Here is a 22659-nt window from a genome sequence, read left to right as displayed (position 1 = left end):
GAGGAAACCAGCCGTTTCAAAGGGGGAAAGTCAAGGAATAGGGGCTAATACGGTTCTTCAGGGAACGTGCAGAAAACAGAAAGGAAACTGGGCAACAGGGCAGCAAATCCTCTGTAACCTTGAGGTCATCCTTTCTGCGGAGACAAATCACTTGCCACCAAACTTCTTGCAAGTTACCCTTTACCTTATCAGAGTCCGGAGGCTGATCCATAGCAAATAGTAACCCGAATAGAGATCGGGTCCCTTAGAAAATGAAATAACCCTTGGGCTGGGAGGGGTTCTGTTAAACAGGCTCCCAGGCTGATCTAGAAATGACACACCGTCTCCTCTTATTGCCAAGCGTAGGATCATTTCTCTTATCTATTTACTAGAGAGCTGTAAAAATCAGTTCGCGGCGGCCTTATACTTTTTAGTGACTTGATGGAATTCCCTTGAATGCATGTGACATCATCTACTTGCATAATTTACTTACCACCTCCCCTTTGGTGGACATAGAGGCTGCTTCCACATTTTGTCGATTGTACGCGCGCGCATTGGAAATCCTCGTGCAAAGCCTGTGCAAACATCCGCTTGCAAACGGCGAGGGGCGCCCCCTGCTGCTCGCTGCGCGGCCCTGACCGTGGTGTCAGGTGCTAGTTTAAGGAGCTGCTGATACGCACCTTGCATTTACCCGCCCAACCACCTAAAGATGTAAATGCTATTTGCATTCCCATTTTCCCTCGAGGGGACGGAGGCGCCCCGAAGGCAAATTGCCCCGGGGAAGGGGGGGTGGGGAGAGGAAAGAGGGCGTTTCACTTTGATCAATGCTTCCAGTTTATTCCGATGCATGGATGATGCTCGCTCCTCGCCGCTCCCGACCGGACACGGGAACGCCTGCTTCTCCGCACCCAGGCTGGCTCTGGGGCTAACGGACCTCTTTTATCTTTTATTTTTTAAAATTTTTTATTGTTATGTTAATCACCATACATTATATCATTAGTTTTTGATGTTGACCTCTTTTATCTTTGCCCACCTGATGGGTCCCACGTGGTCGTGGAAGATCATCCTTCACTCGTTTGCATGCTACTCTGCCATCCCAGTTTGTCCGGGACTCTTCCCGTGTTTGTGGGGGAAATGCCCGCATCTCTAGAAACCGCCCCGTCCCAAGCAGGTCAGGACAGCGGATCACCCTGCTGTCCGTGATTCTGTGCGAGGCTGGACATCTTTTCTGGGGCCTAGGATTCGCATTACAGTGTCAGCTGCTGTTGCAGATGGGGTCTCGGGGAAGCTTTGCCCACTTTAAGCAGAAGGCCATTTTATAGGCGTGGAAACTGAGGCACAGAGAGATAGGTGCCCAAGGTCACACACCTAAGAAGAGCCTGAAGCAGGACTTGGACCTGGGCTGCCGGGCACCACGCCGTACCTGGGGAGTGTCTGAGCGCCCCTTCCTCTCTTGCAGGCCCACAGACCTGGGCTGCGGTGTCCCCGAAGATCATGATGGCGTATATGAACCCGGGGCCCCACTACTCGGTCAACGCCTTGGCCCTGAGTGGTCCCAGTGTGGATCTGATGCACCAAGCTGTGTCCTATCCAAGTGAGTACCGTCCTTCTCCTGACCCCCCAAGCTCTTGGGGGCCCCTCGGGGTCCCTTATTCTCAGGAAGAAGCTGGGAACTTACCGGGGTGATATTGGAGTCACACACCAGCTGTATTTAGTCCTTTGCAATCTGCCAAACACTTCTGCACGTCACTGAGGGGTGCAGGAAAGCGTAGGGGTGTTCATAGCAATTTAGGAAGTGGTTCCTTTTAGCTGGACCTGTCTCTCTTCTACACCAGAAGGCGTTGATGGGCGCCTGGGTGGCTCAGTCGTTAAGCATCTGCCTTCGGCTCAGGTCATGATCTCAGGGTCCTGAGATCGAGTCCCGCATCGGGCTCCCTGCTCCTTGGGAGCCTGCTTCTCCCTCTGCCTTTCTCTCTCGCTCTGTCTCTCATGAATTAAAAAAAAAAAAAAAAAAAAAAAAAGAAGGTGTTGAGTACTCTCAATGGCGTGTTTCAACTGAACATGTCTTTGTGCGTAAGAAATTTTAAAAAGGGGATAAAAACCAAACTCATACCCCTGCTTACAGGGCTAAGGCCAGTTCTCGGGGTGAGGCATGAGACCCAAGATGACGGGCCAAGAGGGGCCCCATTTCCCAGGGGGGACAGAGTGAGGTCTACAAGATCAGGGAGTAGGTGCACCCTTCTTTTGGGAAGATGCACCCCCAGAAAGGGCTCCTCAGCATCCCACTGGACATCAGGGCTTCCCGCCCGCGGACAAAGAGACTGGGAGGTCCGGGTCTCCGGATGGTCCCATTGTCCTGTCCCTGCCTTAGGCGCCCCGAGAAAGCAGCGGCGGGAGCGGACCACCTTCACCCGGAGCCAGCTGGAGGAACTGGAGGCCCTGTTTGCCAAGACTCAGTACCCGGATGTGTATGCTCGAGAGGAGGTGGCTCTGAAGATCAACCTGCCTGAGTCCAGGGTTCAGGTGGGGTGCTCGGGGCCCTGGGCCCCTTCCTGCCCGTCCTGGGACCCAGAGTGAAGGGAGGGGGAGTAGTCACAGAGTAACGTAGAGACATAACAAAGTCATGTATAGCCCTCGTAATGCTTCACCCCCATTACTGCCCCGTACCCCTCCTCCCACCCTCTTTGCCAGACACACCTGCCGGTTCTTACCTAACACGCCGGCCAAGCACACTCTGGCCCCAGGCCCTTTGCACTCTCTGTTCCTTCTACCTGGAAGGTTTATTCCCCATCACTTTGCTCAAGTCTTTGCTTATTGACCAATCAGGTCACCGTGTCCGTCAATGGGACCTAGACGGACCCTCGCATTTTAAGTCACAATGTCCCCTGACGCCCTACCCTGCTGCCCCCTCCTCCTGCTCCTGCTGGTTCTTCCAAAGTATCGATCACCTTCTAAAATACTATGCAATGTACTCACTTTTGATTTCTAACCTGTCGCTCTCAACAAGAATGTCGGCTCCACGGAGGCATCCCCAAGGTCGTAGTTCGTGCGTGTGTCTTAACTGATTGCTGGCTAAGTGTGCAAACGTGCGTTTGTATGACTGTATGTGTATGACTGTCAGTGTGATCGGATGGATGCACGTGCGTGTGCGCACGATTGTATGCACAACTGCATGTGTGATTATTTGTATGTACGTATGATTGTGCGTGTGTGTGTATAATTGCGGATGTGAATGATGGGATGGATGGTCAGATGGACGGACTGGGTGCCCCAGGACCGACTGCAAGGCGGGGAGCTGTGACTCGGGCATGCTTCACCAATTAACACCATCATTCCAGGGCAGCATGGGGGCTCTCCGGGGCCCCCTCTGCACTCACGCATGCCATCCCCCCCTCGCCCCCCCAGGTTTGGTTCAAGAACCGCAGGGCTAAATGTCGCCAACAGCGCCAGCAGCACAAACAGCAGCTGCAGCCCCCGGGCGCGCCGACCAAGGCTCGTCCTGCCAAGAGGAAGGCAGGCCTGTCGCCGAGATCCTCCTCCGACGTCTGTCCAGACCCCCTGGGCATCTCAGACTCCTACAGCCCCCCTCTACCCGGCCCCTCAGGCTCCCCCACTGCGGCTGTGGCCACCGTGTCCATCTGGAGCCCGGCCTCAGAGTCCCCCTTGCCAGAGGCCCAGCGGGCGGGGCTGGTGGCCTCGGGGCCTCCTTTGACCTCCACGCCCTACGCCATGACCTACGCCCCCGCTTCTGCTTTCTGCTCTTCCCCCTCAGCCTATGGGTCTCCGAGCTCCTATTTCAGTGGCCTGGATCCCTATCTTTCCCCCATGGTGCCCCAGTTGGGGGGCCCGGCTCTCAGCCCCCTTTCCGGCCCGTCTGTGGGGCCCTCCCTGGCCCAGTCCCCCACCTCCCTGTCGGGCCAGAGCTATGGCACATACAGCCCTGTGGACAGCTTGGAGTTCAAGGACCCCACAGGCACCTGGAAGTTCACCTACAACCCCATGGATCCTCTGGACTATAAGGATCAGAGTGCCTGGAAGTTTCAGATCTTGTAGAGGATACTCTTCTGCGTCTCGCCTCCACCTGCCCCGGGACGGGCCTCCCTGGGAAAGCCTCGGAGCTGGTTTCCCTCCAAAGGCTGTGACTTTTCTCACCACAGTCCCTCCCACCCCACCCCAGGGACTCCTTGCTTTCCGGCGGGTAGTGGGGGGGTGGGGGGGTCTGGGGGGGGCGGCTCAGTAGGTCTTAGTGACCCTCAACCCAGCTGCCGTTGTAAACCACGAGCCCCAGGCTCCGGAAACTGGTGCTGAGAATGTGCCCCGAGATGAAATTAAACCATGCTCGCGGTGGATGTGGGGGTACTGGTGAGGTCAGCCTCGAGATGCCCTTGAACAGAGAGACAGGTAGGGAGGCTCAATTCCGTACCTTCCTTAGCATATGGCTAGAGATCCTTCTAGAAAATCCAAAGACAGACTTTTAAGCAGCCCCACCATGGAAGCTTAGACCAACCGTATACAGCTCAATTAAAAAAATCCATTTGGGGATGTTATAGGTTTCACACGTCAGGTTTTATATGGTAGGTTTAGGGGGCTCTTTGATATATATATATATATTTTTTTTTTCTTCTTCTTAGATTTTTCTTAAAGACATTTCTTCATTCATGCATTCTTTCAGAATGGGCACATTTGGTGGGAGAATGGAAGGCAAGCTGCCTGTTTCATGTCTTTTTTTCTCCTTTTGTTTTAGGATTTTCTAAAGGTGAATTTCACCCAAGCGTTGGAGGAACTGAGGTAGTTGCAACTGGGGCCGATTGTGGGCCCCAACTCTAGCTGTGGGTATTTCGAAAAAGAAGAGGAGGTGGCAGGCTTCCCATCTGTAAATAGGCAAGAGATGGGGGTCAGGGGAGAGAAGTGAATTTGGAGGAAGCCCCGCATTTCAAATACACAGTTCCTCTCTTAGATTCTGTTTCCTGTTCCCATTGCGGGGATTGGACCAGAGAGCCTGGCCTGAGGGAGTTTCCCTGGGGCGGCGCCATCTTTCTTCCCATGCAACTTGACCCCCCAGCAACAGAGACAAGCCCTGAGAGAATTTTAAGAAGGAGTCAAGCATGTTGACACTCTTGGAAGTTTGGTGCTTTGGCCTTGCTTCCCCAGTCTGAATTTTTCTTTTGTTTTTGGCCCTGGGGGAGACAGAAGCCATGAGCCTTTCACTGGGGGGCTTCACAGGTTAGCAGGAAGTAAGGCAGGAAGGTGCCTGTGTGCTGGTACGTGGGAACCACTAGCCCTCCAAAGAAGAGGAAAAGCCCTGATTTTAGCATTTGCCAGTTTCCATGGTGCAAATTCTCCCACTATGGCTGATTTCTAGGCGCCCATCTGAGGTCAGGGACTCAGAGCCCGATGCATGCCGTCTGCGCTCAGGGGCTGGTAGGAGCTAGCTCCAGGTCCTCGGTGCAGGAAGGGATGTCAGGAGACCTCAGATGGTTTTTCCGGGTCCAAGCCGGAAGAGGTCCACATAGCCTAGATCCCCGAGACCCCTGAGGAAATACTGCCATCACTAGAACCCACAAGGGAGGTTTACTCAGCACACCACGTGACTATCTCTCATGGGCCTGAGTCATGCTGGTCTCTGGGACGTTAGACTCAGGAGTGGCTCAGAGTCCAGTGTGAGACACGAAGGATAAGCAGAGGAGGACAGCGCATGCTGGGGTGGGGGTTGGGAGGTCCAGGCAGAATTCGTAGAGGTGAATCTGTTCAGGAGCTTCCGGCTTCCTTTCCCGGGGCCAGCCTCCTGAACTTTGGGGATGGCAAAGGTTCTACTTCCTAAAGCCAGGACGAGTGACAAGGGGGAGAAGGAAGCGGCCGGGAGCCCCCCTCATTCTGTGTCTCTTTTCCCACTCATTGGGACTCCAGTCTCCTTCCCTCCAGGCCACCCACAGAGTGACAATGATTAAAATGCTGAATCCTGCTTAAAGTCTGGGTGGTTTTTATTTTTTTTAAATTTCTGAGGAGGGGCCGACTAGGGGAGGTGGAAAAAGAGGTCGCTCTGTCCCTCCAACCCCCCCCGCCCCCGGTCTCTGGGGACATGGGTCGGTCCACGTGCTTTCTTTGTCTGGTCACTGTCTTTTCCTTGGTATCTCCCTAAAGCCAATTAAGCAGAGACATGGGCTCCAGATGCCAACTTCCACCTGCTGTGACTTCGCCGAGCCCCTGAGTTCCCCTCTGCAAGGAGGGGGAGGGGGTGGCCGCGCTTCCTGCCTTAGTGGCCCATGGAAGGACACAGGCCCTCCCTGTCAGCCAGCCTCGGGTCCCCCCCATGTCCCTCTCACCTCTGTTTCTCTCTTTCTTTTCCTTCTGACTGTCCCTCAGACTCCCAGGTCCCCATTTCTCTTTGCTGGATTTGTACCTTTTTCTTTCTCTTTCTTCTCTTTTCTTTGCCCATTTTTCTGTTTCTCCAAATGTAAGTCACTGTTGTCTGCTTCTGTCCCTCTCAGTCCCGGAGTCCCAGGTTAAGATTTGTGTGTGTGTGTGTGTGTGTGTGTGTGTGTTGTGTGGGGGGGGTGTGTTGGGGGGGGCACAGGGCTGGTGGGGTCAGACACACTTGCTGTCCGAGCCTGGGTCGGCCACTTCTGGTCCCAGGATCTCGGGTGATTCATTTTTCCCAGCTTCAGCTTCCCCTCCTGTAACACGGAGAAAACTTACCTCGAGAGAACGAAATGAGATCCTTATATTAAGTACCTGGTCCTGAACCTCTGGTCCGTGGTAAGTGCCCACTAAACATTTATTTTTGTGGTAAAACACACAGCACATAAAATTGACCATTACTATCATCTTTTTAAAAAAAGATCTTATTTTTTTTAAGTAATCTCTACACCCAACTCAGGGCTCGAACTGACCACCTCAAGATCAAGAGTTGCACGCTCTCCTGACTGAGCCAACCAGGTGCCCCCATTATTATGACCTTAAAGTGTGCAGTTCAGTGATTTTAAGTACATTCACAGAGGAAACCAGACACAAAAGGCCACATAGTGTAGGGGATTCCATTCATATGAACTGTCCAGAAGAGGCAGATCCATAGGGAGGGAAAGCAGTGTTGTGGTTGCCCAGGGGCTGGCTGGGAGGGAGGGAATGGGGAGTGACTGCTTAATAGGTACATTAGGTGACAAAAAAGTAGCAACCCAGTAATTCCACCTCTGAGTATATACCCCAAAGAACTGAAAACAGGTGTTCAAGCAAAAACTTGAGGGTTCCTGTTCACTGAAGCATTATTTGCAATAAGCAAAGGACAGAAACAAGCCAAAGAGTTATCAACTGTTGAATGGATAAACAAAATGTGGTTGGGCCATCCAATGGACTTTTTTTTTTTTTTTTTTAAGATTTTATTTATTTATTTGACAGAGAGAGAGAGAAAGCGCACAAGCAGGGGGAGTGGGAGAGGGAGAAGACTCCCTGCTGAGCAGGGAGCCCAATGCAGGACTTGATCCCAGAACCCTGGGATTATGACCTGAGCTGAAGGCAGACACTTAACCAAATGAGCCACCCAGGCACCCCATCCAATGGATTCTTACTTGGCCACAAAAAGGAGAAGTTTATTTATATTTTCTTAATAATCTTTACACCCAACATGGGGCTCAAACTCATAACCCCGAGATCAAGAGTCACATGCTTTTCCAACTGAGCCAGCCAGGCACCCCGGGTGTATTCTATATCTTGATTACGGTGGTGGTTCCATGGCCGTATATGATTGTCTAAGCTCCTCAAACTGTACTGTTCCAATGGGTGGATTTTACAGGATATAAATTATACCTCAATACATTAGAAGGAAGAAAGAAAAATCCACCGAGCATGTACTGTTTGCCAGACACTGGAGAAAGCCAGTCCAAAAACTCTTGATTCTCAAAACAATCCATCAGAGAGATGCTATTTGTATCAGATAGATGCTCTTATTCTCCCCATTTCACAGATGAGAAAACCAAGGCTGTGGGAGGTCAGGTGGCCTGCCCAAGATCCCACAACTAGGAATAGGTACTTGGGTTTCATATTCACCTTGCTGGGCCCTCCAGACCCTGCTGGTATTTCTCCCCTCCCCTCCGATTTTGATCCTCCCTCATTCTTCCTTCCTCCGAAGTCTCAAGCTCAGGTGTGCTCATGTCTCACCCCTTACCCCTTTATGTCTGCGTTCTCCCCCCACCCCACCCCTCCTGCTCTCTGAGCCCCTCCCTGGTTGTTTCCTCCGTCCCTGAACAGGACTAATTTAGCAAATGCTCCAATCTTCTTATGATGGTCCGGCCTCAGCAGAATTAGCAGGGATTAGATTCAGACGCATGACCCCCCGGGGGAGGGGCTCCGTGGAGACAAATGAGTTTTATTTATTTTTACAAATATTTTATTTATTTATTTGAGAGAGAGAGAGAGAGCACAAGTGGGGATGAGGGGCAGAGGGAGAGGGAGAAGCAGGGAGCCCAGACACGGGGCTCAATCCCAGGACCCTGAGATCATGACCTGAGCCAAAGGCAGACGCCTAACCGACTGAGTCACACAGGCGCCCCCTACAAATAAGTTTTAACTAAGTGATGCCTTCCTCCACGGTAAATCATGCCTAGGACATGCAGTAATAATAAAATCACAGCCAAACTCTTCATCGGGCACTTATGATGTGCCAGGGACCATTAGGCATGTTCCTTGAATTTTGTCCCCCCCAGTCTTCATTACAGCTTCACGCAGTGGGCTCCATCCTCCAGCTCCCCTACTTCATGGGTCAGGAAGGGGTAAGGAACCTTCCCACGGCAAACGGGGTCCAGCCCTAGCCTTCCCGGTGCTTCTCAGAGTAGAGATGGGACAGAGGCTGGGAGGCAAGGATGGAGGGGCTGGGGCCATGCCACGTGCAAACGTGACCTTGGGGATGGTGCTTTCAGCCCCTCAGAGTACAGAGGAGATGGGGGGCAGCAAGAGGGGGTGAAAACGGAGAGGAAAGTGTGCTCCAGGAGGGAGGCACAGAAAGCACAGCAGAGGAAGGGATTAGGCAGGGAAAGAAAAGCCAAGACAGATGCCAGGAGGGGACTTTTGTGCAAAGTATGCCTTCTTCCTTAAGTAGGAGATAGAATTCTCCAATGAAGCATATGGGCCTGGAGTTTTATTGTAGGAAGGTAATTTATGTGCTTAATTTATTTAACAGATATATCATTGTTCATATTTTAAGATCTCTTCTTGGGTCAGTTTCAGAAAGTTGTATTTCTCAAGGCATTTGTCCATTTTTCCCTACGTTGTCAAATTTGCTGGCATACATTTGCTCACGATCTCCTAATTTCCATTTGATTTGTCCATAGCATTAAACGATATATCAGACCCAGATAAGAAGAAAGCCTAAAATCAACCGTCTTTAACGTCATCTCAAGAAGTTAGAAATGAGGGACGCCTGGGTGGCTCAGTCGGTTAAGCGTCTGCCTTCAGCTCAGGTCATGATCCCCGGGTCCTGGGATCGAGTCCCACATCGGGCTCCTTGCTGAGCAGGGAGCCTGTTTCTCCCTCTGCCTGCCTCTGTCTCTCTCTCTCTGATAAATAAATAAAATCTTTAAAAAAAAATATAAAAAAAAAGAAGTTAGAAATGAGGGAAGAAATAGTAAAGATGAGAGCAAAAATTAATAAAATAAAAAATGTACAATAAAAATTAAAAGACATGAGCTGTTTTGTTAAAGGCTATGGAAATCAGTAGTTCCCAAAAACACTAACAGAGAGAAAAAGAAATTACTACTATCAAGAATGAACATGAGAGAGGGCATTATAAAAAATCCTACATTAAGTTACCAATGATCATAAAAGAATATTGTGAATAATTGTATGCCCAGAAATTTGAAAATTTAGATGACAAACTCCCAGCTAAACACAACTTACCCAAACAAGTGCATACAAAAATTAAAAATCCAAATAGTCCTATTAAAGAAGAATAATCCAGGGGCACCTGGCTGGCTCAATCAGTGGAGCGTGTGAATCTTGATTTTGGGGTTGTGAGTTCGAGCCCCCTGTTGGGGGTAGAGATTACTGAAAAATAAATAAGTAAATAAAAATAAAAACACAAGTACATTATCTTTTTAAAAAGAAGAGTGATCTATAATTAACATTTTTCATACAAAGAACACACCATGCCCATTTGGCTTTGCCAAGGCATTTCACAGAACAATTGAGAAAGAAATTACATCAATCTTATCAAGCTTCCCTAGAACTGAAAGAGAGGAAACATTTTTCATTTTGTTTCATGAGACCTTGATATCCAAAACCTGGCAAGAACTTTGAGATAAAGGAAAATTATAGATCATAAAATCAAAGTCCTAGATAAAATATCAGATGGAATCCAGCATATATAATGAAAGGATAATACATCCTGACCCAAGTTGAGTTTATTCCAGGAATGCAAGACCGATTTAATATTTAAACACCAAGGGAGGTAATTTGTCACATTAATATAATAAAGAGAAGATCATATCATTCCAATATATGCAGGAGGAACATTTGATAAAACTCAAAATCAATTTTTTTATGAAAAATAACAGGGGCACCTGGGTAGCTCAGTCAGTTAAGCATCTGCCTTCGGCTCTGGTCATGATCCCAGGGCCTTGGGGTCGAGTCCCACATTGGGCTCCCCACTCAGCGGGGAGTCAGCTTCTCCCTCTCCTGTGTGCGTGAGCTCTCTTTCTCTCCCCCCTCAAATAAATAAATAAATCTTAAAAAAAAAAGAAAAATGACAAACTTTTAGAAATGAGGAAGAGAAGTGAATTCCTTAATCTGATAAAGGATATCTGCAAAAGAATCCTATAGAAAAATTATGTTTAATGTTGGAATGTTGAAAGCCTTCCTTCTATTATTGGGAACGAGACAGAAACATCCAGTCCTCTCCCTTCCCTTCAACACTGTGCTGAAGGTCCAGGCAATAAAGACGTAAAAATACAGTCAAGAAGGAAAAGAAAAGGTATAACAGTTTAGAAAGCAAGCAAGCAAGCTATCATTGTTTATAGGTGACATGACTTTTTAGGTGAAAACCCACAAGAATCTACAGATAATCACTTAGAATACGAGAATTTCACAAGTTCACCGGATGCAAGTCACTATAACAAAGACTGCTCACTTTCCAAATCCCAGCCACAAATAATTAGAAAACAAATGTTTAGAAACAGATACAATGTACAATAATATCAAACACTTAGGGGAAAAAATCTAACAAAATCTGCTACACAGAAAACTCCACAATACAACAACAACTGGGAGGACTAACATAGCCCATCAGAAATGGATAAGGTGGGGCGCCTGGGGGGCTCAGTCGTTAAGCATCTGCCTTCGGCTCAGGTCATGGTCCCAGGGTACTGGGATCGAGCCCCGCATCGGGCTCCCTGCTCGGCGGGGAGCCTGCTTCTCCCTCTCCCTCTGCCTGCTTCTCTGCCTATTTGTTCTCTGTCTATCTCTCTGTCAAATAAATAAATAAAATCTTTAAAAAAAAAAAAAAAGAAATGGATAAGGTGTCCAACTTCATTGGCCATCGGGAAAATAAAAAATAAAGCCACAGTGATCTTTCTCTGCCAACCCATCAGGGTGGCTAAAGCTAAAAGACAGATGGTGCTAAGTTTGGGGGAGGATAGGGAAGTCCAGGAGGTATCAACTGGTAAAATCACTTTGGGAATCTATCAAACAGAATCTCCTGAAGCTGAGCTCAGAAATTCCACTCCTAGGAAAATACCAAAAGAAATCCGCACGCAACGGATAAATCAAAGGTGCTATACCATGTTTTGGAAAGCTTGTCGGGCATCAGACCACAGACAGACAGACCATTGTCACAGGCAACAGGCGTGACTTGCAGACAATGATGAGCGAAAGAAGGCAAACACAAAAGAGGACACGTTGGGCGCCTGGGTGGCTCAGTTGGTTAAGCGACTGCCTTCGGCTCAGGTCATGATCCTGGAGTCCCGGGATCGAGTCCCGCATCGGGCTCCCTGCTCGGCGGGGAGCCTGCTTCTCCCTCTGGCCCTCCCCCCTCTCATGTGCTCTCTGTCTCTCTCATTCTCTCTGTCTCAAATAAATAAATAAAATCTTAAAAAAAAAAAACAAAAGAGGACACGTTCTGTGATTCTGTGCCTGTAAAGTTCAAAACCAGGGGAAACTAACCTGTAATATCAGAAGACTAGGCTGTGGTTATCTTTGCTAGGTGGAGACTGGGAGCTGCCATGAGGGAGCTTGAGTATTGAAGGGGAATGCTCTGTTTCTCTCTGGGAGGCAGACATCAGGGTATTCTCTGCGATAATTTTGTGGGTTTTTTAAAGATTATTTATTTATTTATTTGACAGAGAGAGACACAGCGAGAGAGGGAACACAAGCAGGGGGAGTGGGAGAGGGAGAAGCAGGCTTCCCGCTGAGCAGGGAGCCGGATGCAGGGCTTGATCCCAGGACACTGGGATCATGACCTGAGCCGAAGGCAGACGCTTAACGACTGAGCCACCCAGGCGCCCCTTCTCTGCGATATTTTTTTAATTTAAATTTTATTAGTTAATGTACAGTGCAATATTGGTTTCTGGAGTAGGATTCAGTGATTCATTGCTTACGTACAACACCCAGTGCTCATGACAACAGGTGCCCTCCTTAATACCCATCCCCCATCTTGCCCATCCCCCACCCATGTGATAATTTGTTGCATTTTCCTCGATGGGATACTTCAGTGAAATTCTCCCTTTGATTTTTTTTTCTTTTCTTTCTTTTTTTTTTTTAAAGATTCCACTTATTTATTTATTCATGAGAGATAGAGAGAGAGAGGCAGAGGGAGAAGCAGGCTCCCAAGGAGCAGAGAGCCCGATGCGGGACTCGATCCCAGGACCCTGGGATCATGACCTGAGCTGAAGGCAGACGCTTAACCATCTGAGCCACCCAGGCGCCCCGATTTTTTTTTTTTTAAATGTTTCCCCCGGTGATAAAGCTAAAGCCCATTTTCTGGGCTAAAGGGAAGATGTTTTTCAGAGACAACCTACAGAGCAGTGGATGGGAAAGGGGCTACCTTTCCATGAAGTCCACCGGAGTCTCAGAAGAATTTGGAAGAAAGAAGGATCATTCCCAGAAATGTGGCCCAGAGAGATCAGAACAAAAGGAACCAATTTTCTAAAAAGAGACTGGATCTTATTTTCTTTATTATACACTCACAGCGCTCCTAACTGCTCTGTGGGGAATTTGCAGGGAGTGCCAGGTAAGTTCTCTCAAGCCCTGAAGTCCTGTTAATTAAACATTAAACATAACGTTTTCTATAGGATTCTTCTGCAGATATCCTTTATCGGATTCCTCAGGGCTCCTTGTGTATCCTCCTGATGCAGGTTTTGAATGTGGGTGAGGTCCGGAGCCCACGGCCAAGAAAGAATTCTTGAGATGTCTTTGGTGCAAAAAAGTGGTTTTATTAAGGCATGGGGACAGGACTGGGGTGGGGGGGTGCAGAAAGAGCTGTTGCCCTGGGGTTGTGAGGGGTGACAGATTATACACTTGGGAGTTGGGGGGGGTAAGGAAAAAGGGAGGCTTGCAAAAGAACTTTCCTATGCTAAAGAGGACCTACAAGGTATTGGAAGCCTTGCCCTTGTCAAGCTAAGGTTGTTTTTCCCTCTAGCAAAGCATTTACATTGAGACAGTTGGGAGTTTCCTGGAGGAAGGTTATACCCTGCCTCAAGTATCAGTCACTGGGCTACAGGTTAGAAGGAAATTGAATTTGACCTGCATTTCCTTTGACCTTGGTTTTCTACATCACTACTGGGGGGGTGGGTGGCGATGTTAGGGCTCCAGGAAATTGAATCTATGGACCTCTAGCAATAACCTAACTTCCAGGTTTTCTTGTAAATTTCTTGTAAATCACGAAGACATTTGTAAACTACTGGAGACTCCTGTCCTGCAGGACTGTGATCTTTTATTTTTTTTTTTATTTTTTATTTTTTAAAATTTATTCATTTGAGACAGAGAGATACAGAGAGAGAGAGAGTAGGAGCAGTGGGGAGAGGCAGAGGGAGAGGGAGAAGCAGACTCCCCGCAGAGCGGGGAGCCCGATGCGGGGCTCGATCCCAGGACCCTGGGATCATGACCTGAGCCAAAGGCAGACGCTCAACGACCGAGGCACCCAGGCACCCTGGACTGTGATCTTTTTAAGTTAAACTTTTGTTTTTTCCTTCCCTTACTTTTAGGGCAGCCAGAAGTGCCTGAGGAATGTCGCACAGGACCCCCTCCCTGCGGGTGGCGGGGTGGGGTGGAAGCAATGGGTTGTGGGGTGTCAGCTTCTGTTCCCCTTCTCACTCCCGGCTGTGGGCAAAATTGTACCCATGTCCTCTTGCCAGGTGTCCACATTTTCTGGCTTCCGGTTTGCTTCTCAAGTTTGGTTCCAGAAACCTCTGTTCTCAGAACCAGTGGGGATATAGATGGGGGGGGAGCCGGATGATGGAAAGATACGTGGACAGATGGATGGACAGGAGGAAACAGAATCTTAAAAAACTGTATTGGAGTTTGGAAGCTGGATAATTTGGGGGCAGGAGGGAAGATTCTGGAGGGCACAAAAGTACAGAGAATGTATGTGGAAAGGAGTGACAGGCCACGAGAGTCTTCTGAGGGATGGAGGACCATGTCCTGTCCACCCAGCTGGGAGGGGAGAGGGTGCCGGACAGATGGGTAGAGGGAGGGACTAACGCTGGGGGTGCAGCCAGCCGAGACCCCAGTTAATGATTATAAAGCACTTAGAATAGTGCCTGGCATATAAGAAAAATGCATTTGAATTTCTCTCGCGCGCTTTTTTTTTAAAAATATTTAATTTATTTATTCATGAGAGACAGAGAGAGAGGCAGAGGGAGAGGCAGGCTCCCAAGGAGCAGAGAGCCCAATGTGGGGCTCAATCCCAGGACCCTGGGATCATGACCTGAGCTGAAGGCAGACGCTTAACCATCTGAGCCACCCAGGCACCCTGAATTTCTCTCTCATATATATTTTGTTTGCCTTTGTTGCTCCTGCCTGTCTTATCTCTTATCTCTCTCCTCTGTTTTCTGGGAATAACCTCAGAGCTGTTCCAAGGCGGCAAGATCCTGCCACGGCTCACCTCTCCATCCTCCCCTTTCTGCCTGGCTGCCCTCTTCTGCCCCTAAAAGAAGCTAAGCTCTGGGACCAAGGCCAGTGGTAGGGGCCCACGTGGATGAAGGAGGCATTCCCCTACAGAGCTGGTTCTCAAAGTATGGTCCCTGATTCAGACCAGCTGCATCAGCATCATCTGGGAACTTGTCTGAAGTGCAAATTCGGGGTCCCGCTCCCAGACCCATTGAATCAGAAACGGGGGGGGGGGGGAGCGGGGGAGGCCCAGGTAGTCTGGATTTTAACAAGCCTTCTAGGGATTCTGATGCGCACAGATTTTGAAAATCACTGCCTGGTGCTCCAGGCAATTATAATGTGTGATCTCTTATCAAGGGTGGAGACCAGGCAGACACCCAGTGACTCTGCCCTGGGGGGGACAAAGCTGTGGGGCCAGGGATGGATTCTCCCCGCTGCTGTGACAGGTTCTCTCCAGAGCAGAAACAAGAACACTGTCCAAACCGCCAAAGAGACGGCCGTTCCCCATGCAGGCCAGCACGAGTGACACTTCCCATGCTAACCATGGCTCCCGACCCTGCACCTCCTCACCTTCTAGACGAGACCTCTGATGACCTCCATTTCTCCACATCATCCAACCCAGAGCACAGCCTCGCTTCCTTCCGTAAAAAAATTGTGGTAAAATAGGGGCGCCTGGCTCAGTGGGTTGAGCATCTGATTCTTGGTTTTGGCTCAGGTCACGATCTCAGGGTTGTGGGATCGACCCCCCCCCCATCAAGACTCCATGCTCCGCACAGAGTCCGCTTGAGATTCTCTCCCTCTCCCTTTGCCCGCCCCGCCCCCAGCTTGCGCACGCTCTCTCTCTAAAATAAAATAATCTTTTTTTAAAAATTGCGGTAAAATCTACAGAATGCAAATGTATCCCTTTTACCATTTTTAAATGCACAATTCAGTGGTGTTAAGTACTTTCACAATGTTGTGCGACCATCACCACCATCCACCCCCTAGGCCAGGGTTTTTTCCATCATCCCAAACTGAAACTGTTTCCATTAAACACTAACTCCCCATGCACCCCCCGCCCCCACCACGAGCCCCTGGTAACCTGGAATCTACTTTCTGTCTCTAGGTGTACAAGTATCTGCTTGAGTCCCTGACTTCAGTTCTTTTTTTTAAAGATTTTATTTATGAGGGGTGTAGGTGGCTCAGTCATTAAGCGTCTGCCTTCAGCTAAGGTCATGATCCCAGGGTCCTGGGATCATGACCTGAACTGAAGGCAGATGCTTAACCGACTGAGCCACCCAGGCGTCCCCCTGACTTTGATTCTTTTGTGCATAAAAATCACTTTTCTTTGAACCTCCCCCCTCCCATAAAATACAAGCCCATGTCCTGTATGGATTCTTTCAAACAGCCTCTTACCAAGATGCCGCTAGGTATGAGATGATAAACCCACATGTGCTCAACTCCTGACGTCCTCCTGACGTCCTCCTGACGGTCCTCGGCTGAGGGACACTGACAGCTAGCACCACGTCTGTCTCAGAAACCAACCTACACTCCAAAAGCATGAGACAGACTCCCCATCCCACTGTTACGGGACAGAGGACAGGTTCTGAACTCAGGTTTGGCTGTTTGCTGCCCGAAAGCGAATGTCTCAAAGACCACCCTCTTCGTCCGGGGTGGAGGTGGGGGAGCCAGACGGTTTAAAGGGGAAGGTGCGGAAAATGGGGAGGGGCCTGTGTGCTCGGTAGCTGACCATCTGTCCTTGCAAGGCTTCCAGATTCCCCCAGTAATGGGCCAGTCATCAAAGCTCCCAGGTGTCTCCCAGTACAGGCTGGTCCATCAGTCCAACAACCTGCATGCAGACTCTTCCCTGCACCAGGAACCAATCACTGAGGACCCCCCTGGCTGTTTTCCAGGGCCTCCCCTTCTGGAAAGCCTGGTCCTTTGTGTCTCAAAGCCAGTGACCTGCAGGATCTCAAGCAAGTAGGCTAGTTTGTTCTGCTACAAACTGTGGGGTTTAGGTCAGCAAGCAAGAAGCTTGAACAAGTTAACCCTTAAGACGAGTGGGAGTGCTCTTACGGTTCCACCTGCCAACCCAGGTGAGACCCTTCTTCCCAATCTGGGCCAATCTCATCTACAAAATGGTACATTTAATTTCTTTTAAAATGAGAGAGGGAGCCCGCTTCTCCCTCTCCCTTTGTCTAGGGAGACACTAGACACTCACTGTTTCTCCTGCTCGCTCTCCCTCTCTCTCTCAAATAAATAAATCTTTCAGAAAAAAAAAATGAGAGAGAAAGTGGCCTCTGGTCACGCCTTATACACCAAGGAAATTACTAGATGCTCCCTTGTGGACAGCAGAGCCATTGACTTGGTGACGCATATGTTCTCACCTGCCCAAGAAGGAGAAAAAGATGTCCAATTAAGGCAGAATTGGACATCTTGCCAGAAAGGAAGGGGCATAATGTCCACTTACGGTAGAATACCACTGTGAGGTACTCCCGCAAACCTCGAACGACGAGATCCCTTTGCTTTGCCTCATTTCGTGTCTGATCACCTATCCTATGTACCCTTCCTCTCCCTCTGATGAAAATAAAAGCCCTCCCCAGGACCTAAACCTTGTAAGCTGTGTTCTCCCCCCACTTGAGTCCCAAGCAGACCGTACACCAGGGAGGAGCTCAGTCCGATGTCTAGATGTGGGTCTGTGCAGCTTGAGGGGCTGGCTCCCCAGGCCCCGAGCTCCTGAGTCCAGCACACAGAGCAGCCCCTGCTCATTCATTCACTAAGAGGAAGGGGCAGCCGTCCACCTGCACCCCCATCGAGCTCCATCCCGTAGGAAAATCAGCAGCCGGACCCCAAACCACCATCAGGGCCAGCATGTCTGAGCACCCCTCTGTCCAGGACTCGGGGGCCACTTAGAGAAGGGACCAGAAGGCGAGAGTGGTGTTGGGGGCCAAGGGGAGAGGCTGCTGGAGGCTGGATGGGGAAGTGGGGGGCTGCGGCTCCCAGGACTGGGAAGGGATGGGATGACCCCAGGGCACTGGCTGGAGGGGCCCTTTCCTGGGACGGGGACCCCGCACCATGGGCAGCGTGGGGTTCCCCTGGGCGAGAGCCCCCTGAGGGTGTGTCCAAGGCTGTCTTGCCACTGAGGACCCAGCCCCCAGCCCCGCTCCCACCCACAGAGGGGAAAGGATTACTCACTCACTGTGACTCCTCCAGGGGCGGGGCTGAGGGTGGGTGAGAGAGGGAGAGTCCCGGGACCCTCAGGCTGGGTCTGGGTGGGCACAGCTTGCCGGTGGGATTTAAGCCCCAGGTCCTGTGGGCCGAGCCTCACACGCAGCAGCCGAGGAGCGGCGAGGATGCAGGAGCCAGACTCTCCCGCAGGTGCGCCTGGGCCTACCTGAGCAGCCTGGGCCGGGGTTGGCGGGGGGTTGTCGGCTGGCCGCTGTGGCTGAGGCTGGGGAGGCCCCCTGTCCGGGTGGGGGGGTCCCACCCTGTGCTGTGGGGACTTCTGTGGAGCTGGGGCGTGGACTTAAATTCTTGGGGTGGGCTGAGCAGAGGGCCTGGTGGGCACTGGCCCCCTGCAAGTGTGAGGGAGGCTTTGGCCGTTGGCGGGAGGGGCTGGGGGTCCTGGCGAGGTGGGAGCCCACCTGAGGCAGCAAGCTGGCTGAGCCTGGGGCGCCCACCGTGCCGGCCTTCCATGGCTGTGGGCCCTGGAATCACAAGACCGGAACTGTTTATTAGGCCCATTTCAAGGACGTGGACACTGAGGCCCAGATGCGCCCAGGGACTCGGGCTGGAAGGGGGAGAGCCAGGGCCTGACCCCGGGGCATCTGGTCCACAGGCTGCCTCTAATCCACAGCTGGGCCTCGTACCGCAGGCTTGAGCCTCCCACCTGCTCACAAGGGCCTGGCCCGGGCCGGGGGAGGGGCGATGGCGGGCTGGGGGCTGTCTCTGGCTTGTCTGACCCTGTTTCTCCTTCGACCAGGCCCCCCAGCACCCCAAAGGCTCCCAAGGCCCCGGAAGAAGCGCACGGTGTACCTCAAGGAGCAGCTGCAGGAGCTGAGGAAATATTTCACGATGAACCATTACCCGAGCTACGAGGAACGCCTCACCCTGGCGGCCAGGCTCGACCTGGATGAACATCAAGTGCAGGTATGACCCCCCCGTCCCCCTTGTCCCCAGTCTTCACAAGATCACGAAGAAGGTGGCACTTTCTGGGGGCTGAGCCCTCCCCCGCTACTGCTGAGCAGACTGAGGCCAGAGGGTCCCACAAAGTTAGCAAGGAGCCCCCTGTGTAGACCCAGGGCTGGACCCCAAGTTCACCTCAACCCCTGTGCTGTCCAGACCAGCCAACGTGATTCTGCCCAGACTGAAGCCCTAATGGATCTCCAGGCACCAGCACTCAGGGTCCCTGTGAAGCCCAGCCCCTGGGCTCCAGGGTGCCCACGTTCTGCCCCTCCTGCCCTCTGCACCCTCTGCTGCACCCCAGGGGCCTCGAATTGGGCCTGGGGCCATAGGGAGCGGTATGAGGCCAGCTTTTTTCTCCTGAGCAGCCCCACCCCTGGGATGAGGCAAGCCCTTTCACACCTCCTCTCCCCTCTGTCCCTCCCTCCACGTGTGGTTCAAGAACCGCAGGGCCAACCCCTCCAGGCTGCAGGGACTGCCCAAAGGGCGAGGTCAGGGAGCCCCTGCTGTGCCCCGGGGCCGTGGAGACCCCGCATCTGTCCCTGCCCCTGTCCCTGCCCCTGTCCCCGCCCAGGCCCCTGTCCCAGCCCCGGACCCGGCCAGGCCTCAGGGCTCCCCTGCCTCAGACTTCTCTCCAGACCCCGTGCTGGCCCCCAAGTTCACAGGGCTCCTTTTGCCCCAAGACCCCTTGGAGGAATCCTCTTTCCCCTTGATGTCCGGTTCCCAAGAGGGAGAGGACCCTGCGGATGACAGCGATTCAGAAGCTGTTATTGGATTTATAGGGGAATCTGTCCCCACAGAGTCCTGTAGTTCCCACGGGGCCAGAGGGGACGAGGGTGTCCTCCGTCTTCGTGCATGGCCTCCATGTGGGTGGGGACAGAGGTGGCGGGTTGGGCTGCACCCCGGATTACTCCTCTGTGGAGGGAACACAGCCCGTTCATCCCACCTGCTGAGGTGGCATCTCGTGTTCACTGTGGTCACCACACGTCATGCTGCTGTGAGTGTCCCCACTGATACTTAGGGTGCCCGTGGGCATTTCTGCAGGATCCCAGGTGTCCCATAGAACCTCTGCTTCCCTTCCTCTGTTTGCTTCGTGGATGCTCCGAGAGCTTTCTAAAGGCCTCAAGCAACCTCACTGGGAACTTAATCAAAAATTGCGTGAAATCCGTAGATGGTCTGGGGATGAATTGGCATCTTTACCATACAGAGCGCTCCAATCTAAGGATATTACTTATTCATTCATTTGGTTGTTTACAAAGACTCTCCACCAAATGTTCTTTTTTCCTTTTTTTTTTTTTTTTAAGATTTTATGTATTTATTTGACAGAGACACAGCAAGAGAGAGAACACAAGTGGGGGGAATGGGAGAGGGAGAAGCAGGCTTCCCGCCGAGCAGGGAGCCCGATGCGGGACTCGATCCCAGGACCCTGGGATCATGACCTGAGCCGAAGGCAGACGCTTAATGACTGAGCCACCCAGGCGCCCCCAAATGTTCTTCTTTAAGCACAGAGGTGATATAGACATCTTTCTGGAGGTTTAGTTGTAGTATTTTTTTTTTTAAGATTTTATTTATTTATTTGTCAGAGAGAGAGAGCCCACAAACAGGGGAAGGGGCAGGCAGAGGGAGAAGCAGGCTTCCCGCTGAGCAGTGAGCCGGACAAGGGGCTCGATCCAGGACCCCGGGATCATGACCCAAGCCGAAGGCAGACGCCCAACCGACTGAGCCACCCAGGGGCCCCTTTAGTTGTAGTATTTTATCTCTTGTGCCTGACTTTTTAGATGATAAGTGAAAATTTTATTTTTCCAATCTGTTTGTCCTGTATGTAGGATTCAGCTGATATATTTACTTTGTATCCAGGAACCTGGTTCAATGCTTTTAATTCTAATGACTTAACCTGGACCTTGTTTGGGGGATTGATAACTTTGTAATAAAGTTCATGGTCCTCTTGTAAACACTTTCTCCTGAAGAGTCAGCTAGAGTTATGCCTTTCTTTGACATTCTCAACCACCCCTCCAGGAGAACCCCTCACCCCTTCTCTCGGCCCCTTTGCCTCCCCCTCCCCAACTTCTGCTACCCCCTGTGGCCCTCCTGTCTCCTGGGTCTCCCCACAGCTGTTTCTCTGACCCTGTCCTGGTCCCATTTGGCAAATGCTCCAATCCTCTTAAGCCAGGCCAGCCTCAGCAGAGCAGAGAGAGAATTAGATCAGATTTGGGGGAGGGACACTCATGTGATCCGCTCTCCAGGCGGTGTGTGTGTGTGTGTTATGGGGATGTGGAGACACTGCCAGGATGTACTGAAAGCCCCTCCTTATCTGACAGACCCTGGTAAGGATGTACACACAAACCACCGAAACCCCACCCCAGTTGTCCCTGGGAGAAATCTAATTTTGCATCTATCCCAGGAGAAGGAGCTGAGACAGGGAGAATCCCTGAGGGCTTTTGGGGGGTGGAGGGGTAGGGGGTTAGATGAGATTCAGACTCACACCCTGGGCAGGGGGAGGGAGGCTGGTGACCCTGGGAACCCCCAGGCACCCGGCGGCCACCACCGAATGGCAAATGGATGGATTTTGTAACATTGGAGACAGTTTGCTTTTGCCCTGACTGGCTGCAGAGGAAGTGAGTGCATTAAGTAGCACAGATCCCTCCCTTGCCGCCTTTCCAATTACATTTCACCTTTTACCTAAGCAGCCCCAGCCCCCCTGCCCCCCGCTGAATCCAAGAACTTTTGTTATCCCCCAGGAAACTTTCCTGGGCTGTGTCCGGACCATCCCCAAGGGAAGCATCTGGGCCTTCCACCCAGCTCAGGAAGGAGGTGGGGTGGGGGGGTGGAGTGGATGGTAACTTCTCAAAAAGGCAGGTCTTGGGACTTCCCTATATCTATCCCTCAAGGTAGCCCCAGAGCAAGAATTTCTCTGTTTTCCAACTTGTAGCTAAATAAATAAATAAATAAATAAAAATTTAAAAATGATGGCACCGTGGATCGTCCAATCACGTGGCCAGCCGACACTGTTGATCTGGTGGGACGCATGGTGATCCCTATGATCCAGAGTGCTCCCTCTTTGGTGGTTTTCACAGTGATCCTTTTAGGTCCATTGGCATCCATGGCATCAGTGGTAGAGGTAAGAATCTATTGTGTTTTACTCTGGAGAAGGTGAAGCTTTCAGACTCAGCTGCAGTGTGTGGAGGATAAGAAATCCTGATATACGAAGAGTCCATTGTTTGCACCTTCCACAAATGGGCTGAGTTCAAGAAGCTCAATTCTGCTCTGGGTGCTCTGGGTTGGAGATGGAGGTGGTGCAGGGAGAAGTGTGCTTACCTGGTGGGGAGTGGGGAGAGGGGAGAAGGAAGTCAAGCAGAAACCCCCGGTGAGACCAAAAGTGAGGGGCCACTTGCCAGAAGGGGCTCTCTGAATCAGCAGGCGCAGAGGAAACCC

The 22659-nt window shown here is 51.1% G+C and overlaps 1 protein-coding gene across 1 annotated transcript; it reads left to right on the top strand.

The window, feature by feature from the left end:
* The first annotated feature begins 1473 nt into the window (after window positions 1-1473).
* On the top strand, window positions 1474-4032 carry CRX (cone-rod homeobox). The gene is made up of 3 exons (XM_021681211.1): window positions 1474-1573; window positions 2351-2502; window positions 3385-4032. The coding sequence occupies exons 1-3, from the start codon at window positions 1474-1476 to the stop codon at window positions 4030-4032; spliced, it is 900 nt and encodes a 299-aa protein (XP_021536886.1).
* The last annotated feature ends 18627 nt before the right edge of the window (window positions 4033-22659 follow it).

This window comes from Neomonachus schauinslandi, chromosome 16 (assembly GCF_002201575.2).
Source record: "Neomonachus schauinslandi chromosome 16, ASM220157v2, whole genome shotgun sequence".
Classification (NCBI taxonomy): Eukaryota; Metazoa; Chordata; class Mammalia; order Carnivora; family Phocidae; genus Neomonachus; species Neomonachus schauinslandi.
This window is presented reverse-complemented; position numbering and strand designations above follow the sequence as displayed.